At 35.6% G+C, this 23,101-nt stretch overlaps 1 protein-coding gene and 1 pseudogene across 2 annotated transcripts; one reads left to right on the top strand and one right to left on the bottom strand.

Annotated features, from left to right (window-relative positions):
* Positions 1–516: 516 nt before the first annotated feature.
* On the top strand, positions 517–1,385 carry LOC149392434 (auxin-responsive protein SAUR50 pseudogene; annotated as a pseudogene).
* A 9,526-nt stretch (positions 1,386–10,911) lies between these two features.
* Positions 10,912–16,635, bottom strand: LOC149392433 (filament-like protein (DUF869)). 2 transcript variants are annotated; one of them, XM_089618779.1, is made up of 6 exons: positions 16,332–16,635; positions 14,773–14,906; positions 14,426–14,648; positions 12,086–14,345; positions 11,909–11,948; positions 10,912–11,680 (listed from the first exon to the last, which is right to left on the bottom strand). In XM_089618779.1, the coding sequence occupies exons 2-6, from the start codon at positions 14,890–14,892 to the stop codon at positions 11,288–11,290; spliced, it is 3,036 nt and encodes a 1,011-aa protein (XP_089474905.1). In that variant the 5' UTR covers positions 14,893–14,906; positions 16,332–16,635; the 3' UTR covers positions 10,912–11,287. The 2 variants fall into 2 exon arrangements, with proteins under 2 accessions (XP_089474905.1, XP_089474906.1); XM_089618780.1 differs by having other exon boundaries at positions 14,426–14,645.
* Between the last annotated feature and the right edge of the window lie 6,466 nt (positions 16,636–23,101).

Below are 23,101 nucleotides of genomic sequence, written 5' to 3'. Positions count from 1 at the left end.
TGCTTTGACGACAATATTAGTCATTTGTACTTAGATATGTAATTTAATGAAAAATATTAAAAGGGAGATTTACAATCCCAATACGAGACAAATTCAGTTTAATGGTAATCTATCAAATAACGGTTAAACGGTAACAACGACGTTTTCATATGTTCATAAAATCAACTGTAAAAAACCCTATAAAAAAAAAATGACTCAAACGAAAGGTAAAAAAATCAGGTTGAAAAAGAGGACATGGGAACTTGGTGCATCGTTTGTAAAAGCTGTTCAGTACAGGGACTGAAAAAACAATAAAAATAATAATAATAAAAAAAAAAAAAAGAGATGTAAGCACAAAAAACCGTAGAAGGTACATGAAAGAGATAGGGAGATAAAGAGGGACCAAGTTGTCCTTTGGGACGGCAACATTTGGTGGTAACCCCAATGGTCTCTCCTTCTCTCTCTACCCTTATTTCCCAAAACACCCTTCCCTCTTTTTCTCTCTCTAACCCCTCAAAAACCTCAACAATAAATACCTCATTCCCAAACCCACTCTCTCAAACTCAACCAACCAACTCTCTCTGATCTCTCTCAAGAGCCAAAAGGCCCAAAACCACAACGAAACCTAGAAAATCTCTCTTTCCTTTTTCCGACCTAAAAATGGCGATCAGAAAATCATCGTCGACGAGGCTTCCACAGACGGCGGTTCTGAAGCAGATCTTGAAGCGGTGTTCGAGCCTCGGAAAGAAACAGCAACACTACGACGAGCAAGGCCTCCCATTGGACGTCCCTAAGGGACACTTCGTGGTCTACGTCGGAGAGAATCGGAGCCGATTCATCGTTCCGATCTCGTTCCTTTCTCGGCCGGAGTTTCAGAATCTTCTCCAACAAGCCGAGGAAGAGTTCGGATTCGACCACGATATGGGTCTCACTATCCCCTGCGACGAGAATGCCTTTCTCTCCCTAACTTCCATGCTCAGATGAAGAACCTTCCGTCAAACGACGCGTCGTTTTTTTTTTCTTCTTCAGTAGGTTAGAGAGAGAGAGAGAGAGAGAAAATGGGTTACGAAAGAAGAAGAAGCTGCTATAATTTGCTTCTCTCTGTTTTACATTTTCCCTCTTTTTTTTCCTTCGTTTTCTTTTGGGTTCTTTGGTTATGTGTGTTTTTAACTCTGACCTTTTATCCCCAAAAGAAAAAAAACGAAAAAAAGAAAAAAAAAAGAAAAAAAGAAAAAAAAAGATTTGCATATAAGGAAGAGTCTGTAATTTTCCTCACGGTGGTGGTGTTAGGCCGTACTAGGGTTTGAACCCTGTGAGAGAAGAAAAAAAAATCAATTTGCCTTGTTCACTGATATTATGAATGAAAGAACGAAGGTTATTTTGGGGTTTTCACTACCCCATGTTCTTATTATTAGTTTTTTTATTATTATTATTTTGTTGCACTTTTTATTTTTAAACTTCTGAGTTCTGACCTTCTGTTCTCTGTTTCGATTTTTTTTAAGCACTGTGCTACAGATTTTGGCCGTTAAAACTGTTGAGGAGAAATGATTCCAAAAAATAAAAAATAAAATAAAATAAACTTACACCGCCGAATGTTCTTGCTCTGTCATCGGTACAATAAATAAATAAATGAAACAAATAGTTCTTTTGTTTTCTTGAACCCTTTGAAAATATGGGGTTTTAAATTGTTTAGATCTATCTAAGCACGTTGTCGATTTCAACTCCAACTACGTTTTTTTGGTTATTTATTTTGACAATTGTACCCTTAATTTCTCGAAAAAAAGGTCGTCGTCGATTTCGCTGTCCCGGGGTGAATCTTGCTAAGAATTTATTTATTAAAAAAGGACATTCGAAATTACTTTACAAATATATTAATATTCCATGAAAACTGTGCGGGCTCGTGGCCTAAACGTACTCGATGACATTATTATCAATATGTGTATATATATAAGCTCGTCGTATATTTATGCAAGTCTTTCAATACTAATTTTTGAATTTTCATTATCATCGGACGTAACACGTAAAAGAGTATCCATAGCTTTCGGTTCATTAATGTGAAACAGTTAGGTAGACATAATTTTTTAAATTTTAATTTTTTTTAAATATCAAGTTGATACATATAAAAAATTCTTCTTGTTTTGTAAATCATGGATTGTTGATTTAAAAGCGGATCAACAAAAGTTAGTTAGGTAAATAAGGTAATTAGGGCTAAAGATAAGTGTAAGATTCAACTGATTTTATATACGTATAGGAGCTGATGGGACTAGTCGTAGTCGTTGTGTATATGGTATTATGCATAAATATTTTGGAGTTACAACTAAGAACGGTAAATTTAATTATTAATTATTATACAACTATTTTATTAATAATAAAGGGTTAAAATGAAACAAAACATCTATCATCTGACTGGTCAGTTTCAAATTACAGCGACGTGGCAACTATATTGCATACCAATTAAATACGGTAAATCGTTTATATTGGGCCTTACTTCTACATTCCTAGCCCACCAATTTGAAAGGTCCAGATTTCAGATCCACTTTCTTATTTGCCAACTTGAACATTAAATTCCCCTAAATTCTTTGTTTACTTTTTCTTTTAAGAAAAATAAGAAAAATTAAACAAAAAATTGACTACGTAAGTCACCTAAATAATAGGAATTATAAATTAAACAACATTTGGTAAATGCTTTGTAAATAGCCAACTTATATACGTGGCAGTCTATTAACTATTTTTTTTACGTGTTTGGCTGAGTTAAATAAGTCTTTTATTAATCTGTTAATAAGTTAACTTGGTTATTTACAAGAAATTAATCGAAGGTAGGTTATATCTCAATTCATTATAACCGTGTGGCTATATAACTTAATAACCCAAAATTAAAACACGAACTTTGATATAAATTTATCAAAAAAATTTCTCAAAAAAAACTAATTGATAATTATGGAAAATTGTTTTATGCACATTTTATCTAATACCACGTCTCATATTAAAATAAAAAAAATAATAAAAATCACGCCTCATGTCATGGACCGGGTAATTCAACTATTCTAGTGGTAATTTTAGAATGTGAACCCTCAAAAGGTCTTAATCCCAATGCCATAGGGCTAGACAGTTCATCTTGGCCGCTGGATGTTTGACTTTTCTGCGTCATTGACCAAGTTCAAATATTTATTTTCTTGTCACGAATTTTCTTCAATCGAAATCATATAGATCGAGCGGACAAAATATTTTTCGAGATTACATATATTTGACCCGGATTACTTTATAGTTTGTTATCTCTCTCGCTTGCTTGACATTTTTTTGTTTTTGTTTTTGTATTTAATCAATTAACCGTGCAAATGAAGCTGAACAACTGAAAAAATGAAGTGAGAAAGAAAATAATATTAAGTAAAGAACATGGCAAGTGGGCTTAGACTTGGACATTATCTCCGTCTTTCGAGAAGCCATTTACAAGATAAATACTATTATATATTTTCTAATGATTAACGTATTCGCTGAATCAGGTTCGAACTTGAAGCAGAATTTCCAAACTACACCAAAAATCACGGGAAGTAAGAAGATAAAAATAATTAGTTACGCTAACTGAAACTTAAACTTTAAGTAAATGTATCGCATAACAAATCTCTTGAAAATCTCTAAGATGTGTCACTGTCAATATGCTGATCTCACATCTTATATCAATGTATTAACTATCTCGCCAAAAGCTATGAATTATTGTATATTCCACCTAGTATCGAGCAAAATATAATTGTTAAGGGACAAGATATATATACTTTTTGTTTCTATTTTAAAATGGAAGTAAATTTTTAAAAGCGGTCCAGTCAACGAGTAATTAATTTACTTGTCTCTACATTCACGGATAGTTTTTTTTTTTTTTTTTTTTTTTTTTTGTGGAATATACAAACATAACCCAGAAGAAGAGAAATTCACAGAGTAACATGGAAAACTTATTAGAGTGGTCCTACACTGAGTTGAAAAATATGGCAAAACTTCACATGCCTGATAGTACAACTACAATCACGGAAAAGAGACATTATTATTTTACTTACTAGCTCCTCTAATAAGTAGAACATGTACGGTACTATAATTACTATATGGTCAGTTCAATTATTTCATATTTTACCAACCATATTTACGGTCTCTCATGTCTTTTCAAAGCTTTTGCTTTGTGATTATTCATGTCAAGAATAATTCAATCAATTTGCATTATTAAATTATAAAAATATATAGGGTAGTCACATTCTTCTTTAGTTAGTATAAAAATATAAATGAAGTTCATAAACAAGATAACAGAAGCGATAAGGAATATCATTATCTTCAAAGAGCATCGACAATAAACATGTGAGCATCATAATCAGGTAGCTCTAATGTCACATTATGATAATAAAGCATGAAAAAGAAGAAAACAAAGAAGACGAAAAAAAACACAATTGAATACCGGCATGAAAATGTCTCCTTCCTGACTACTAACTGGTTTGGAATTATAATATATAACTAAATAAAAAAAGCTTAAAAGTCCTATATATGGGACTTGTTCCATTCTCATTTTCCCGTTGAAAAAGTGCGTCAGCTTTAGTAATTTGGTCCTTAAACATACGTTTAACCAAAAAGACAAAGCTTGGTCATTTTAGAGAAAGATTAGAGCATAATGTATAACATGATTACGAGTTTTCCAGCGTCGAGTATTAACACAAAAAGTACGTATTTAATTTGCACTAATCATGTTTATAATGTAATATTAATAATAACCCCATGCATGCATGCATGGACGATGTATTAATATTACTAATATCAATATTGCCAACGCAATCATTAAAGGGAATTTGTCGTAGTTGTTATTATTGACTTTATTGATTTTTATTATTATGCATTTGGCTTTAGATTATATGAAAACTCTTTGAAACTTATAAATAAATAAAAAAATGTCAATAATAAGAGTAAGAAATATTTGGACAAGACATTGCAGAGTGTTGGTGTTGTGGGGTAGATATGTTTGAGATTGTGAGTTACGTGGAAAGCCTTTGAGTCTCTCTGACCACTTTTGTTTTCATATTTTCTCTCCAACTACAAGCATTGATCCAACAACACATCCCATAGCTCATAGTCATAGCTCAGTTCATAATAATTAATCCCAACTGAAAATCCTACAATATTTATAAATTATTAAGTCCAAAGTCGTATCATATGCCTGATTTTTATTAATATATATCAAAGATACAACAAAAATATCAACAACGGTCACAACTCACAAGCCAAATTTGATTTAAAATTAAATGAGGCCATTCTTATCCTTTTTTTTTTTAATAATTTTATTTATGAACATAGCTATAGCCACCCTCGTGATCAATTTGGCTTTCGGAATTAATTTAATAATTTTTTTGGACTCCATTGTTCTATTATTGTCTGGTTTTCCTCTCTAGTGGAAAACAATGCTAGCTATAGTCACTAGTTTTTGTTGCTTGGTCTTTATTATTGTTGCCAAACGTGAATTTGCAATGCAGTTAAAATAATTTTGTGAGGAGTTTTTTTTTTTTTTTTTTTTTTTTTTTTTCCTTGTATAGTTGGCTATTTAATGACTTCATGTGTCTAAATTAAATTAACTACATAGTGCGGTCTTGAATTTATGTAGTTTTACATTGACTATCACATGGCTTTGCTCGCAAATTAACCAATAATTATTGAATTCGGTCAGAAATGGAGTTCTTACTCAGTTGGTGGCGAAGCAAATACATGATCTAATCAACCTCTTACTTAGCTCTTGGTGTAGGATAATTAATTGTTCTGAAATATAGATTACTACTACTAAAATGGAAATTGCTTACTACTATAACTATATTTCCATGCTATAAATAGCATAAATTTGTGGGCCTGATACTAAATTATTAGTTCACAATAATAATAATTTGTCTAAAATTGGGTCAACCTTGAAAACTCAAACCTTTTGTCACAAATTACATATATAAGTTTACTCATTTGTCCATTTTCACCTCATGTGAAACTATTGAATTTCACTTTTTTTTTTTTTTTTTGAGGAACGTGGGCGGTGCCACGGAGATATCATAAAAACCCTCACGTATGGCGGAGGAAAACCGTGGTTACAAGAGATGAGGAACAAAAACACAACCACGCAACCAACACAACAAACCAAACACGAAAAAACCTATCCCGACAAGTGGGATTGAATCTCTTTATCATCGGCTCTAATAGCCTCTTCCGAGCATGGAGGGACAAGCCCCATCCATCTCGCGTTCGAGCTTTGAGTAACAGCAAAATGGGCTAAATTGTGTGCCGCGATATTACAGAGGCGAGGAATATACATAATTTTAAACTCAATCAAATTACTTACCTCTCTCTTGATGTGATGCAAAATCGTCCCGAGCTCTGTCGTTGGAATCTCTCCCCCGGCCACCGCCTTGACCACCTCCGAGCAATCCGAATGAAGCTCCAATCTCGACCCGCCGATGCTACTAGCCAAAACTACGCCCTGGAGAACCGCAGACGCCTCCGCAAGCTGGGGGGAAAACCCCCTAGCTTGGGAAAACGTTTGCGAGGCTATCACCCTTCCGGTGTGGTCGCGAGCAATGCACCCCACGCCGAACCCTCCCTGGTCCCGATCTAGCGCAGCATCCACAGTCACCGAGATTGTTCCTTGCGTCGGAGGGATCCACCTAGGCTTGGTCTTCCTCTTCTCCTCTCCCCGAGCGATAGTCTTGTTCGCGTCTCTGAACTCTTCGAGGAAGTTCCCAGTCCACTGAACAAGCTCTGACTGATTCCAAGCTTTCCTCCCCGAGACGACATTGTTCCTGTGGTTCCACAATTCCCAGATGATAGTGATATAGAATTCAAAGTAACTCACCTCGAGAGAGTCCGCCGCCCTGAGGATGTTGGCAAAAGCCTCGCCCTCCCCGAACGCTGGGAGAATCCCGCCGAAACCCGCCTCTTTCCAGACCTTCCTACTCCACTTGCAGCCCCAGAGCGCATGGTGAACCGTCTCAACCATTCCAGTACAGATAGGGCAGCGATCATCAGTGATAACCTTCCTCTTAGCCAAAACGGTGCGAGTCGGGATCCGACCCTTGCAGACTCGCCAAATGAAGAGCTTCACCTTAGGAGGAACTTTAAGTTTCCAGAATTTCTTCCACCATTCCTCTGTCAGCGATTGGTCGGATGAACTGGCTCCAAAGATGGGCTCCATAGCCACCCGATACCCGCTCTTAACCGTGTACTCACCATCCTCATTGTAGTGCCAACGACGTCGATCAGGGACCCCTTCGCCACCGCACGGGATACTCAGAATAGCTCTGGCATCTTCTTCTCCAAACATGGCCCGAATGAGCGGTTCATCCCAATCTCCGTCTAACCTCATCAGCTCCGCAACTCTCATATCCGGGGGGATCAGAGGGGGGTCAACCCACGAGAAGGATCTCGGTCTAGGAATCCACTTATCTCCCATAACCATGACCGACTCGCAATCCCCAATGTTCCATCTCGTGTCGGCCAGGATGATCTCCCTCCCCCACACCAAACTGCGCCACATAAAGGAGCTATTCGACCCGCATTGTCCACTCAAGATGTCCCCGTGTGGGTAATAACTCTCGCTGAAGACCTTGCCGACTAAACTGTCAGGCCGTCTGAGGAATCTCCACACGTTCTTTGCGATTAGAGCTTGATTAAACTTTTCCAAGTCCCTAAAACCCATGCCACCCTCCAGTTCGTTCCGCACGAGGATCTCCCAAGCAACCCAGTGCGTCTTATTGGCCCCGTTGCAGTTCCCCCACCAGAACTTGGCTATGGCCGAATGGATCTCCGAGATCAGAGTCTTCGGAAGCTTAAGGCAAGAGGCCACATAGCACGGGATAGCCTGGAGGATGGACTTGATAAGCACCTCTCTACCGGCCTGTGAGAAGAAAAGACCGTTCCAACCCTTAATGTGTTTCTTTAAGCATACTTTGAATTTCACTTTCTACAAATCATTAATGTATTTACACAATTAATGTGTTTCTTTAAGCATACTTTGAACATCAATTTCTCAATCCTTATAGCTCCGAGTTTGGCAAACTTTTAACCTATATTATACCCATTTCCGCAAGAAATAATAATATGCTGGAATTATCTAATTTCGTTGAGTGGACCCCACTTAAATCTTTGCCAAAAATCACCGACCCACAAGATAATAAATACTCTTTATTATCAAAATTCTCCCCATTATTCCAATAATTATTATTAAGATCCTGCAAGATATGTCGATTACTTTTGTGTTATGAATTGCTCTATAATAAGTAAAACTTGAGACAGATTTGTTCCCATCGTTAGAATTTGTTGCAAAAGAAAGAAGGAAAGAAAAGATTTTAAGAATGACATCGATTGGTCCTTCTGTCTAAATCAACCCGAGTTTGGGCCATAAGTATTTCACATTAATTTGGCCCAATTAAAACAACATCAAAATGTCTCAAGGGAATTCCACAAATATCTAATTTGAACCGCACACGACAAGGAAAAACCTGTAAAATCAAGTTATACTTAGAAAAAAATAAAGTATTCTCCTACGAAAAATGACAACATAGATATTCTCAGAAGTTGTTTTCAAAATGAGTAATATCTACAAAGGTCTATTTACTAGTGGACCCAATTAGTATTATCCAGCACCACAAATATAAGAGCCCAAAGCCCCCACTTATTTTTGTTTTTTATTTATGGAGAAATAAAAGCTTTGTTTCATCTTACAACACTACGATAAGGCAAAGGCACTACAAGTACAAGTACAAACCACAGGCGTGATCGAGGAACAGAGACTTCACGTGAAACTGAAAAACTAACGTCAACTAAGCAATATATTTAGTTACGCTTACACAATTCAGTCCTTTGTAACTGAATTGTTGAAAATTTCTCGAACCTTAAAATGATTTTTTTTGTGCACTTCATGCCTATTTTTCATATATTTTCACATTTTTTACCTTTAAAATTTATAAATTAACCCCCTCTGAACTTGTTATTTTGTATATTAGCCTTGATCAAAATTTCATGACTTTGTCCTTTGTAAAATGTTTAGTTCAATCCTCTGGAACTGAATTGTTGAAAATTTATCGAACTTGAATTTCACTTTTTATTTTCTTTCAAGGCGTGAGGGATCAAACAGTGAAATTAGGCATTCTTTGAATTATTTTTTTTCAGTCATCAAATATTAACGGTATCCAGGGGAAATGTTGCGAAAATTTGATGTCGTCACAATACCAAGTTTAATGTGAGAATATCACCGAAAACCACAAAATTTTCGAAAACCGATGAGAACTTGTACCAACATTTGTCTTCACGTTTTTGTTAGAATTCATCAAAATACGAGTGTCGACTTTAGAAATCAAAGAGCAGGGACGAAATGTTCGTGAATGGTGCAAAGTTTTTATTATTAAAAAATTCCGTTGAGTTTCAAGATTCTCGAAATGACATGCATTTGTTAATTTGATTGGCGGACGATTTTCAAAAAATTAACTCTCAAGACATTGTTGTTAGAAAAACAAATGATGCTCTACTAATTTTATTTTTTATGGTTCCGTTTGGCATTAGTGTACTTTTAAAAAAAAATCGTTTTTAGATCTGCTATAAGAAAAAACAGTTGTTTTCAAAAGCAGATAGGTGTTTGGTAAACTATTATAAAGTAGTTGTAACTATCCTGCAAAAGCAAAAATATATTAAAATGGCTCTAGTACAAGACAAAAACAAAAGCTACGTCCAAAAAGCTTTTTAATATAGTTTTTAGTTTTTTAGTTAAAGAGGACTGATATATAACAGCGATCAGCAGTCGCTGATTTTCTAATACAAGTGGAACCCTCCAGACATGTGAGTCCCACTCCCTCTCTCACGCATTTGCGTTATCGTCCGTTGATTAATATCATTTTCGTTAGTTAAAACATTGAAAATAATTTTTCAATTAAAAATAAATTAATTAATTTTACCAAACTCTTAAATATGATTTAGTTTTTAGAAAAAGCCAGAAGCATGGTTAATAAGCAATGCCAAACAGAGCATATATATAAAATCATAAGAACTTTCGGTTCAAAACTATAAAACGGTTGTATTTATAATTTAGTTTTATGTCGTGAATTTGACGTTATTAAGGTTTACTGTTATTGTAGATTTAGGGAAGAACTAAAGATTCGTCATAGTAATTAATGTTATACTGATATATTAATTTAGAGATACCATACATATGATTGAAAGTCTTAATATTTAATAATTTGATTTATAGACAACATTGTCGGAGAAAAGAAAATATCGGGGAGCGGTCGTTCACTACAAAGGATATTTAAAAAAAAAAAAAAAAAAGGCATCCCTAAAACCTCTCCGTTATTCCCGGGAGAGAAAAGCGGTAGAGAAAAGAGTACTTCTTGCTTCGATAAAACTCCGGGTTTCGCCGGCAAAAGCTCTCCGCACAATGGGCGGAGAATCCCCTAAATTACAATAACCAGAAAAATCAGACCAGATAGCCCATTGACACAATTCATGAGCCACGGTATTGTTTTTCCTAGTCCAGACAAATTGAACTCCAACAAACCACTTACTTAACTCAATAATATCCAAAAACACAAGCAACAGAGGATTAATTAATTATAAGTTAGAAACAATCAACAAATGACACGTCTTAGAGATTACCTAAACCGTCTATAATGCTCTTGTTGTCTCCAACTATAATAATTTCCTTCAATCCAACTATAATAATAATTTCCGTCCATTAAGTTCAACTCCAATTCTCCACCTTTCTTTAATCCCAAAACGTACAATCGATACATAAAATATCAATTTATCTCCAAAATATATATCCGTTAAATCCAACTGATGTAATCATGCAAGAAGCACCAAATTCCCATTATAAACCAGTATTCAAGCAGAATAAAATCAAATTGCATCTAAAAAAAATTGTAAGGAAATCCCCAAAAAGAATAAAATCAATCGTGGATTCGTACAAGAAGTATCACAAACAATATTATTAAAAGTGTATCAAAATACTTCATAGAGCCTACAGTCTGTCACGTCCCCGAAGAAGAAAATCAACAGATTTTGGATAATCATATACAACCACCATTTTAGTTACAAAAATCATGTCCCACTTCACAACAAAAGTATCCTTTACGAGACTGAGCTCTTCCAAACACCATGAATTTCCCAAGCAAAGGATTTTATGGCAAACACAAAATGAAATATAAATAAACCCCAAAGGATACATTTCTTTCCAAGATTTTTCTGGCGCTTTTTCTGTCTGTCTATGGATCAAAACGAAAAAAAAAAAAAAAAAAAACGGTGACGTGGCAAGTGATGATCAATGGCCGTTCTTTACTTTGGAAGAGAAGAATCTGCTGAATCCGCGGGAGTGCTTCTCCGGCGTGGCGGAATTCGACGAAGAAGACGAACCCGAGATCGGAGATTTCTGCCGCGGATTCATCGAGTGAATGGGAGATCTCAAGGCGGTCGAATCGGGCTCGGAAGGGCTCATCGGAGCGGCGGCGGCGTTATTGTAGATGTCGATTGGAGACTCGGCTCCGACTTGCTCGCTGGTCGTGGGCTCGTCTTCGCTCTTTTGGCTACTTCTCTCGTTGAACGGAGATCCGATCGAGTCCGAATGTGGACGGAAAGTCTTCAACTGTTTCCCGAGCAGAAATATTGTCTCTTGACATTCTGCCAGCTTCTCCGCCGCCGCAGCTAATTCCTTTTCCTGTGTCAACACACCAACACAGTGATTATTACGAGTTCCGAATTTTGGCTTGTAATAGTTAAAAGTATTGTCTCTCCAACTTCTAACAAAATTCCATGTGCCTTTGTAAGAGGGTAAAACACAAACTTGGAGGAAACAAATAATTGCTAGTATTTTCTTTTTTTTTTCTACCAATCCATATGTATGTATAGCAAAAAAAAAAAAAGAATATGAAATTAGCATGGATACCTGGTTTGCATTGGCTTCATCCTCCAAGTTGCTCTCTTTCCTGGTCAAAAGATCAATTAATTATAAGTTAGAAACAATCAACAAATGACACCAAAACTAACTCGGTGTGTAACGAGTTATATGAATAAAAAAGGGTGGTGTAATTATTAGATTATTGTTTGTTAATAAATAGCTGACCTTTGCAATAGCTCTTGAAGCTCTTTATATCTGGCGAGAGACTCCTGGTGATTCTTTTTCTCGTCGTGGAGTTCGGTCTCGACGCTCTCCGACTTGACTCGGAGAAGGTTGAGCTCGGTTTCCAACTCTCCAGCCCGAGTTTCGAGCGATCTGTACGACTCAGCCATACACTTCAGCTGCGTTTCGGACAAGCTGTTTGACCTCTGCGCGGAAGTCAACTGCGACTTGGCCTCCGAGAGAAGCTGCTCGGTTTCCTTCAACTGCGACTTTGTCGTCTCCAGATTCTCTGTACAGATCGCTAGATCTGATGCGAGGTTTTCCTTTTCTGATCGCAGCCGCTCGAACTCCTCCAATGAGATTTTGGATTCGTAGCCCGACACGATGTTTCCATCGTCGAGAAGAGCTTCTGGATCAGAAGCACAGCCGTTTTGGTATATTTCACCGGAATCCTTCCGAAGAATCTTATTCTCCGGCAGAGCGACCTTGTCGATGCAATCTGGACTGTTGGTTTCGGTTCCGTTTCCTTTGAAGCCCAACACGTTAAACCTGAGCTCGCTGGCTTTCGCCAAAACCCGAGAAAGATCGAGAACGAAATCGGTCAAACACAAGTCCTGGGACATTGCTTTATTGAAAGCGACGGAGAACTCCTCGATTCTTTGATTGAACTCGTTGAATTCTGTGAACTTATCGTGGACTCCCATTGCTTCTTTGCCCAAGAACAACACGAAATCGTGGATCTGAGAAATTGCAGCTGCTAAATCTTTGCTAACGAGTCCGGTTTCTCGGGCGGGCTCAGATAAAGAAATCTCCTTCTCGGTAGTCAAACCGGCATCTTCTGGGTTCGCGTTCCGATCATCACACATCGCATCAGAGTCTTCAGGGATACTAGTTTCTGTGTGGAGAGTATTATGCGTCTCTTGGATTGCATGTTTGATATCCTCCAAAATATTCCCGACATCGGTGTCCTTGGAAACTGATTCCAGCAGCGTCGAGATTCTCGATCGGAGCTTCATCAATGGCTGATGTTCTATGTCAGCAACGAGATTCCGTTCCGCCTGGAAATCTTTCCCCGAGCCGACTTCCGCGGCATCATCGTGTTTCGCATGCTCCGTCGTCTTCGATATCACCGAATCAGAGTCGTTGGAGAGACACGCCAACTTTTCCATCTCCAAAAAGTCGTCCATGAGATTCAAATGGCTCGGCTTCTCGGCCTTGCTCGCTTTTCCGGCGGCCCAAGACTCGGCGCAGCTACGATCGTCGTCGTTTCCGTCTTCGGACATGGACGTCAGGCTCGGAGGATTGCTGGCATTGTGGCTGTAAGAACCCTCGGTGCTAATCTGAACCGACTTCGGCGAAGTTTTATTCTGAACTTGCGCTTCTAAGCTCTGAAGCTTATTCGCCGCCTTAGCGCACATGCTTCTCGCGACCTGCAATTCGCTGTTGCGCTTCGCCAGAGCCTCTTTCAGCATCTTCGTCTCCTCTTCCGTCGCAAGCAAACGCTCCGTAAGAAACTCGTTCTCCTTCTGGTACTTCTGTACGTGGTCGAGAGAAAACTCGGTGGACTGCGATAGGTGCGGACTAGAAGGCTTCACCGGAGACCGCCTCACCCGAGCGTTGTCCCCGTAGTCTCGTCCGAGGCTCTCGACCTCCATCTTCATCTGGGCCAGCGCCGCGGGGCCCGGAAGCTTCTTCCTCACGAGGCCGCGAAGCCTCTGACACTCGGCTTCGAGCTTCGCTATCTTCTTGACGCCCTCGACGTGTTGCTTGTTCGCCGCCTCGGCCAATCTCATGCTCATGTTCTTCTCTTCGCTCCGAATCTCGAGCTCTTTTCCAGAGACTTGGAGCTCGTACTTGAGCGAGTTTATTTCCCGCTCGCACGCGTCGATGTTCCCTTTCAACATCTCGATCTCCGCCTCGGCTTGGGACTTCTCTTCGCTTATCTTGACGAGCATGTTCGAGCGCTCCGTCAAGGACCTCGATATCGCCGCGTTCTCCGCCGCCGCCCTTCGGAGATCTTGGTCCAAATCGGCCAGCCTCGCTTCGAGCTCGAGCTTGATCTTCTCGCACTGTTTGTTCTTGGTAACGGCGAGGTCTTGCAATTTCTGCTCGTTCTCTTCCTTGAGATTTCTAATCTGCCTCATGCACTCCTTCAGAGCACCGTCCAAATGAGCCGCTCGGTCTTCGACTGTGAGTTTCGACAGAGTCATGGTTTCAAGATGGGTCTTCAACGCAACCGCTTCTGCTTCGGCCTTTTCCCAACCTGCAATAAAATACACTCGTATATAAAAATGTATATATATAAATCGGTAATTTGAGAAATATGTAACCGGGAAATCGTACCGCAGACAGCTTCTTCAGCAACTTTGGCATGCTGTTTCACCAGATTATCTTTGTTAGTCATCTCGGTATTGGCCGCCGAAAGCTTCTCCTCCAATTCATTAATCTGCTCGTCCAGGTTCTTCACTTGGTCCTCGTACATCCTCACATCATCCTCCAACCCATTCAGATGAGCATATTGCTCGACCGAAATCTGAACGTACTTCGGTTTTTTGTAGCTTTCCTGCTTCAAAATCGTACAGAGACACCCAAATTAACCAAATGATTCTATAACCAAATCGTACATCCTCGCATCATCCTCCAAAAAAAAAAAAAAAAAAAAAAACTTGCAATACCGAATATAAACATACCTCACTCTGTGATGCGTTGATAGACAAAGAAGCAGCTGCCGCGTCGGCCACCGCAGCGGCTTTCTCAGCCGCCGACTTGTCGGTTGACTTTTTCTTCCACGGCCAACTCCGACGATCCATTTAGACTAAAATGTCTGCAAAACAATATATAAAACAAACCATAACTAAAATGAGTTTATATTGTAGATAAATTGCTAGCGAAACTCAAAACAGAGCAAACATTTTGCTATAATTGGAGGGATGGCAATGTGAGAATAACCACAGCAGGGAAAAAAAATACATACCAGAAAATCTATTATAATATACATATACACAATAAATTAAATAATAAAAGCGCAGTGAATTTTTTTTAGTACATACATACAGAAAAGAAAGAGAAACCCAAAAAGTACAATTCCATAAGTTTTACTTTTATAAAGTGACAAAATTTCTTCAAGCTCATAACTACAGTTTCACCATCTACATATGGAAAAAAAAAAAAAAATGCCCGTTTTACCGTCTACAGATTACATCAGTACTCGCATATGATAAGAAACCTTATATTAAGGGGGTGTCGGCAAAACATGTCCTCTTCTCCAGTTTTTACTACCAACTTCCCCAAAATTCACGAATACTCAGTTCTTCTTTGGAAAATCGGTACTTCGCAAAAAAAAATGTATATTTTATTATTATTATTATTAACAAGCTCAAAGAAAAAAGAGAAACAAAAAGTCAAAAGCCCTATTTTCAGTCACTACAAAAATTTTAGGTGAAGAAGAGAAGCTCAGCTTTAAGCCAAATAATTCAACAGAATTGTGGTAGTTTCAGAGAGCAATAGTCATACACATAATTAATATAAATTGGCATTGAAAAATGAAAAGGAAATATTACTAAATTTAGCAAGGAACCCCGAATACCGCCCAAGAAAATTTATACGTATTGAAGACGTTTACTTGTTCAAGTGCACATTCGAGTTAAATGAACACCAAGCCAATGCACATAATTCAAATCTCAAGATCTAATCTCTCCGATCAATATTTGCTTAAGATCCTTTTAAAATGGATAATAGCAAAATAATTAGAAAATTTTGAGCAATAAAGCTGTCTATATTTCCAACCCGGACTTTACTTTCGTTGGATCGAATTCATCGAAGAAAAATGAAAAAAATATATATATATTGAAAAGAGACCTGTGAACTGAGTATTTCTCAGACAAGATTTAGGCGAGCCAAAGGAAGACACAGTGATTTTCCAAGCAAGCTCAAAATCTTATATGAATTTTTTATCTTTCCTGTTTTAGAGCCTTGAATAGAAACAAATTTAACATTTCACGGAATAATTCAAGACAGATTTATATATTAAAAAAAATCTAAATAAGTAAAGGAAACATAATCACTGCCGACAGACTGAACCAAACAAAAATCTCCAATCCGATCAACCAAAACTCATCAAAATCGTCAGAAAACATAGAGCAACAATTTAGAAACACAAAAACCCATTCCTTATCCATTTATATCGAAAAAAATAGCAAAATCGAAGGAAAAAATAGAAAGAGAACTAATGCAGAGGAAATCGGCTCACCGGAGCAAAATGCAGCTACGAAAAAAGACTGAGAGAAATCTATGGACTCAGAGAAACAAAACTAAGAAGAAGAAAGCTCAATTGAAGAGCAATGGAAGATCCGATTCCGTGACCTAATTTCTTCTCCTCCCAGTGAAAACTGAGAAAGAGGAAAGAGAAATCGGAGAAGTGAATCGGAGTAAGCCAATGACGTTGGTGGTGGTGGTGGTGGTGGTGGTGGTGGGTGAGAACTGAGAAATGTCTTCTTTCTTTCTCTGTTTTTAGAGAGAGTGAAAAAAATATTGGCAACTAAGGTGTCACTTAAAAGGCAAGGACGTTGCACTAGGAAAAAAAATAAAAAATAAAAAACTCAAAATAAATTTAAATAATAATTGTACATTTTAGTGGTGTGGTGGCTCGCTTTTTTTAAATTACTTATATTTTCGAGATAAAAAATAAAAATAAAAAAAATTATGTTTTTTTTTAATATTTACTTTTGCTTTTTTGTGTGCGCGCCTGTGTTTAGGCTTTTACCCCCATATATTAATTACGAATCTAGGATATTTATTACTGTAAGCCGAGATTGGGAAACTCCGGTCTGACGGATTTGCCCCTACGAGATTTTGACCTAGATTTTTTTTTTTTTGCATAGGATTTTTGGACCATGTATATCATCATATATTTTTCTGTTTTTTTGCTTCATAATAATTTTCTTCTACAGTAAAGGAAGAAAAAAAAAATAGCATTTTTATGATATTCATAAAAAAAATATATATGTTAAATATTTTTTTGCTGTTATATATAATATCAGTTTAATAGAGTAAAGTTGTAAGAGAAGGAATTAGTAAGAATGGAAGGATTATGGGAGAAGCAAGGGGTGAGCTGTATCCAATATGAGGAAAGTGGTGTTTATGAAAGGTTGACAAAATTACGACTTTGGACCACACCGTCACTCTAGTATTCCCTGTTTTCCAGCTCATTCAATACAATACAATACAATGCAATACAATACAAAATGTTTTTTTTTTATTTCGCTGGCTCTGCTTAAATAAATAAAATAAAGCTTGTTTTGTAAGATTATAATCAGCATTTTGGCATCACTGGATCGCGACTTCAAACACTTGGAACTACCTTGTGTTTCCATTCGCATACTTGTGTATTCTGTCAAAAAATCAGCTACTACACTACTAGATATTTATTATTATCTTATTTTACTATGTATATTTATGCATACATACGAAAATACACGTGTCCATAGTGATGATTGAGCCAAAGGTTTTATGCACACTAATAAAAATTATAGGCTATATGTTATCATCCATCTCTTTAATATGTATTTATATTGATCAAATTTTGTTTAAAAAGAAAATGCATATATTTAGCAATAAAAAAACTCAATGTGTCTATTGAAATTTTTCTAAAAGTCAATTTTTTTTAATAGTATTACATTATAGAATAGTATAGAATACTTGTCGATAAACAATATCTCTAAATAAATTGAAATAAATTGTGATCAGTTAAAGCTAATAGTATCAGACCACGCATGTCCTAATGATGTTGTGTTTGTCGTTCAATTTAAGTGTTTTTTTTTTTTTCGAAATATATTCAATAGAAAAAACAGTATGTGTGCAGTTCTTCTTCCTTGCGAAAATTGTTTATTTTCTGCAAGCTAATATTTTTAGCTTATCCATAGGACGAAGCACGACTGTTTTTTTTTTCAGAAAATAAACTTTGTGGCTATATGGTAATATAATAGTGATGTTGAATTATTTTACCTAACAGTGAATATTGGTGGCTGTGCTTCTTGATTATTGAATAAAAAACCTTCGGAATATTTGTAGAATCCAAGTCATGGTTTGTATCATTCTTGTAAACATGATTAATTAACTAATCAAATTAATTAACTTTGTAGGCTTCTAGGATGCCAAATTTTAGGATACATCATAGTTGTTGATGATACTTGAACCAAATAGGTATATATAATTACAAAAAAAAATACTAATTAACAACACGTAACATAAAACGCCAAAACAAAAATAGATTTTACTATTCGTGTGCTTGTATTGTTTAATACATTTATGTGGTTTTGGTACCAAAAAAAACTACCACATGCATTTTTTTAATTTAGCCTAATATTCAACAAAGCCAAATTACACATTCTTACAACATTTCATGTGTCAAGAGACCTATCTATCCTCTGGTCTAGCTTGTGAAACTTGTCAATATAGGTTATCATATTTATGACTTTTGTTTCACATGAAAAGAAAGAAGACAATGGAACCCAAGACTTGTTCAATAATATCACTGTATGCAAAGAAAGGAACACGTTTATTCGGATTTCTTGAGCCCAAAGCAAAAAAAAAAACAAATAAAATAAATAAATAATGTAATTTATTTTGATTTTTCCAGAAGATAGTAATTCTCTTCTCTCGCACTAGATTCGGAGTATCCAACGAAGAATGTGAAAGCGCAATTTGAGTGTCGTTTTCCACGGGCTCAAAAGTCGTTTTCCACTGCCACAGAATGTAATTCATTTTTATTTTTATGTGCTATTTTTCCCTCTTCAGTTACCAAACCTCACTCGCTCGCTTGGACGTTTCAAATTAACACAATTTTGGCAAATATACAAAATATCTATTTCATCCTTTTTCGGGCAATTTAATTATTAGTCCAGTAAGTATATTTAGGGAATTATATGAGCTGGTTGTTTATTCTTACTTCAGGTGAATCTCGACTTTGTTTGCAAAAAATCATCGTTTTACTTTCAGATATTTCAATACATATTTTAGCATGATAAAGTTTTGGTTTATTAAAATTAGGCACCTATTTTTTTATTATATATATGAAGCACGTATAATAAAATAATAAATAAATATATATTAAAAATGGATAAGCGGATCTTATATATAAAAAAAAACCCTACAACTTGTTTTTATATTTATCATTTAATTACAATAAAATGTTCAAAGTTCACCAATAAGAACTATTAAGTTATTTCATAAGTCTGATTAACCTTATAGAGAAAAATAATAACAAACTACCCATGTAATGATGTAAGTTAGCCTGAGCCAATAGTATTAATATTTATTTTATTTCAACATAATTTCCTATAAGAACAAAAGTTTTTCCACTACATACATAAAACTCTGCGTTGAAATGTCGTTACACTGACCAGACTGGGAAAATAAACTGAGTAATAATGTGACTGTACCAAACATTACCCAAACATTTTTTTTGTACGATATGTAACTGAAAGTGGTTCACAAAGTAAATAAAAATAATTCATCCTAGAAAAAGTAAACAAAAGTAAATAATATTTGCACCACTGGTTTTTCCTTTTTCGGAACTAAAATGAAATAAAAATACATGACATCTAATACTCTAGTCTCTAAAAATACCATAGACGATTACAATATCGAATAAACAAACTCATCCATCGCTAGCTTGATGATACATATATATGTATAATTCTTTTTCTATCAACATTTATGACTATTTACTATTAGTAACATGCAAATTTATATGCCATAATTCACTTTTTACTTCACGCGTGGTTGTTAAATACATGGAATACATTTTTTTATGGTGTTTTACTTTTTTAGTGTAACACCAATTTATTACTACAGCTGAATATGAGGTCTATAAAATTTGAACTTTATTTATTGTGTGCATTTTATGATAACTTGTGAATTGCATTACAAGCTCTAAATTAAAGTCATTTACTTCACTATTTGTGCTTCTCCCTTGCTTCACTTATTACCAACAATGGTTGTAACTTGCATTAAAAATAAATTAAAAATAACGATGGTTGTTATTGAAGTGAAATAGTCTCACATTAGTTGTGTATGAATGAATATATGTTTATATATCGGTTAGACATATCTACTTAACACCAATTTAGCATAAAATAGTTTATTCCATACATGATCACATTAAACAGCTATGCTAATATTGTTTTCAGAATCAACACTAAAGATACACGTGACGATATAAGCGACAGACTCGAGATATTAAGTGCAGTGTTAAAGTCGTTAATTAAAATCATTTTTCTGACAGTCTCAAGAGGATCATGAGTAAGGTAAACTTTAGATGTCACGATCTCTAGAAGGTCTTCGTAAATTACGATGAGAGTTGTTATCATTTTCGGCACCCTCGAGAGGACCGTGGCCATGAAGAGCGAGACACAAATGCACCATCCCCAAGGGTTCATAGGAAAGGCGAACGAGGTGGTGTTGTGGTCATCAATCTTGCTCTTCTCTTCGTCATAAAGTAAACTTTTCAGTCTCTTTCGATTGAGATAAACGAGATAATGGGCTAGGAGGACGTGCAAGGATATCCTCAGACGCATGCTCCGATGCTTAGTATTAGTTTGGGGAGTTTATTGGTGTGAGGGTCTCGTCTCGTCTCTATAATGTAAAAGAGGATGTAAAGAGTCGGAGATATAGAAAATTTTAGTAGAGATTTGCTTTGGTGAAGAATAACTTACCTCACTCTTGGATTGAACAACAGTATTTATAGGGATCCACGATGCTTTGGGCAAGCTTGGATCCAAGACGCAACGAGCGAGGATATGACCTCACCCCATACGAGGTGGATGAGGCAGGCAAGCTGTCCGACTAGGAGTCTCGGGGTTTCGGCTCGCGTGTTAGACCAAATCGTTTGTTTCCTTATATTTTTATGTCGTTTTTGTTGTTAGACTATCTTCTATACAAACGTACATGTGACTGTTCGTATGGGATCCACTTCAACAAGCTCAAGAACATCCAAATTTTATACAAGTGGGGTCGTCATTTAAGTTTCTACAGGCTAATTTGTAATGTTTGAATATTTATTTTTGTATTTTTAAATACTTTATAGTTCAGTTTTTAAAGGTGAACCATCTTTATTCGATGTATGATTTTTAGTGGGTTGACTTTATTAAATACTAAGTTTTTTTAGTATGTTATGCATCATATTTTTTTGTGATTTTTTTCATAAATTTTTATATTTTATGTAGGAAATTCTATCGATATGTCAAATTTTTCATAAAATGCATATCTAATCGATATTTTAGTTATTTTTGTGTCCTCCCAAAAGTGAATTCTATTACACTACACAACTTTCCAAGTCACCGGTGAAAGATCTGATGCTAATAAACTCTCAAAACTCTCTGCCCATATATAGGAATCATGGACTCGTTACAATTTCTTTAAATCTATCATAACTCAAAATTAAAAATCAAGCCTATCACACACGCATATATAATTATATATTTATATATAAATATCGGCTCAACAGTTCAAAAGTTCTTAAATACTTGAGGCAGGGACAGCAGAGAAAAACTGGATTGCACTGCGTGGCAGAATGACAACAAAAAAAGGCGAATTTCTGTTTGATTTGATGGATAATCCGTCAGCCACAAAAGCCAGTCTATAACTACATTCGTAAACTATTTTTAAATTGTTAAAATCTTTTTTTGTTTCATGGTGAAAAATTGTTGGATATAAATCTTGTCAAGTCATTCAACTATTCAAATAGAAGGCATCTAGTCTGATTCGATGATTCTGGTTGAAACTTGAATCAATTAAAAACAGACTTTTTTGTCAGCGATGTCAGTTTATTTTTATTTCTTCATAATTTTTTTTTTTAAATGAGCTTATGTTTATGAAAGAAAAAAAAAGTAAAAAATAAATAATTTTAATATAATTTGGTTGGTTGCATTGCACTTGCATCTCGCGAAAAGAAAGTTTTTCTCTCAACACCACCGCTAAATGAGGAGCATTGCAATTACATTTTAATATATATGTTGTCCCTTCTGTTAGATAACATTTATTTGGTTAGCTGATTTAAAGCTTTCAAGAATGTCCTGTCCTCACATTAAAATATGAACACAAATATTTTAACTATGGTCCATATCATTTATCACATTTTTTAAGTTGTATTATATAACAAATTGAAACATGATTGCTCTATCATTATTTATTAGTGCTAAGATTAGGCCACTATTGAAATCGGCATCGTCTTCTTATATATTCATCACATTTAATTATGCTTAGAGGTTTTTTTGGTGGTGCTTGATTGCAAATTTTGTATTAAAAATAGCAAAAGGTCCATTAAGGGATGAATTTTCATAATAGTTATTAGCATTAGAATTAAATAAAACTGCTATGAAATATATATGAAGCGGGATAGGATTTATCAATTTGAACAACTTATTGCTTTTAATAATAGGATTAAACATCCTAAGTTCCTAACCAATATCACAACAAGTACTCTGGATTTATTATTCAAGTTTTCCAAAAATATTTAAGTACACATGTAAGTCAATAATTGATTTAAGATTATCCATGTTTTTTTTTAATCAATTTTTTCTTATTATCCATTCACGTTTTATTTTAATGTACATGTTTGAACTCAAATAGTTTTTATGTGACGTAAGCTCAGACGGCTGAAAAATAAAATAAAAAAACGCTAATCGAGTTATATTTGGTCAAACAAAAGTCACGTAGGATATATAAGAGTGTCCAAAAGACTGTGATACTGCTTGCTGCCGCGTTGCAATTCTTAAATATTTATAAATTGTGTGTTATAAAATTAGTCATATAAAACCCGAAAAATGAAATAGCCCGATCTCGTCTCATATTTTACGGAAAATGAAACTCTGTTAATCGTTAAAAAAATATATATATATATTGTAATTTGAAACCATATTTTACGGTTCCAAAATTCTCATATTTTATTTTCTTTTAGTTTGTTATTAATTTACTTTAAATTTAAAGTAACTTAATTACATAAAAATAAAAGCAAATACA

The sequence above is a fragment of the Urtica dioica genome, chromosome 7, assembly GCF_054948205.1.
Source record: "Urtica dioica subsp. dioica isolate 48M chromosome 7, U.dioica_male_clone48M_v1_H2, whole genome shotgun sequence".
NCBI classification, from domain to species: domain Eukaryota; kingdom Viridiplantae; phylum Streptophyta; class Magnoliopsida; order Rosales; family Urticaceae; genus Urtica; species Urtica dioica.
The sequence above is the reverse complement of the archived record's forward strand: the minus strand, read 5'-3'. Positions and strand labels throughout refer to the sequence as shown.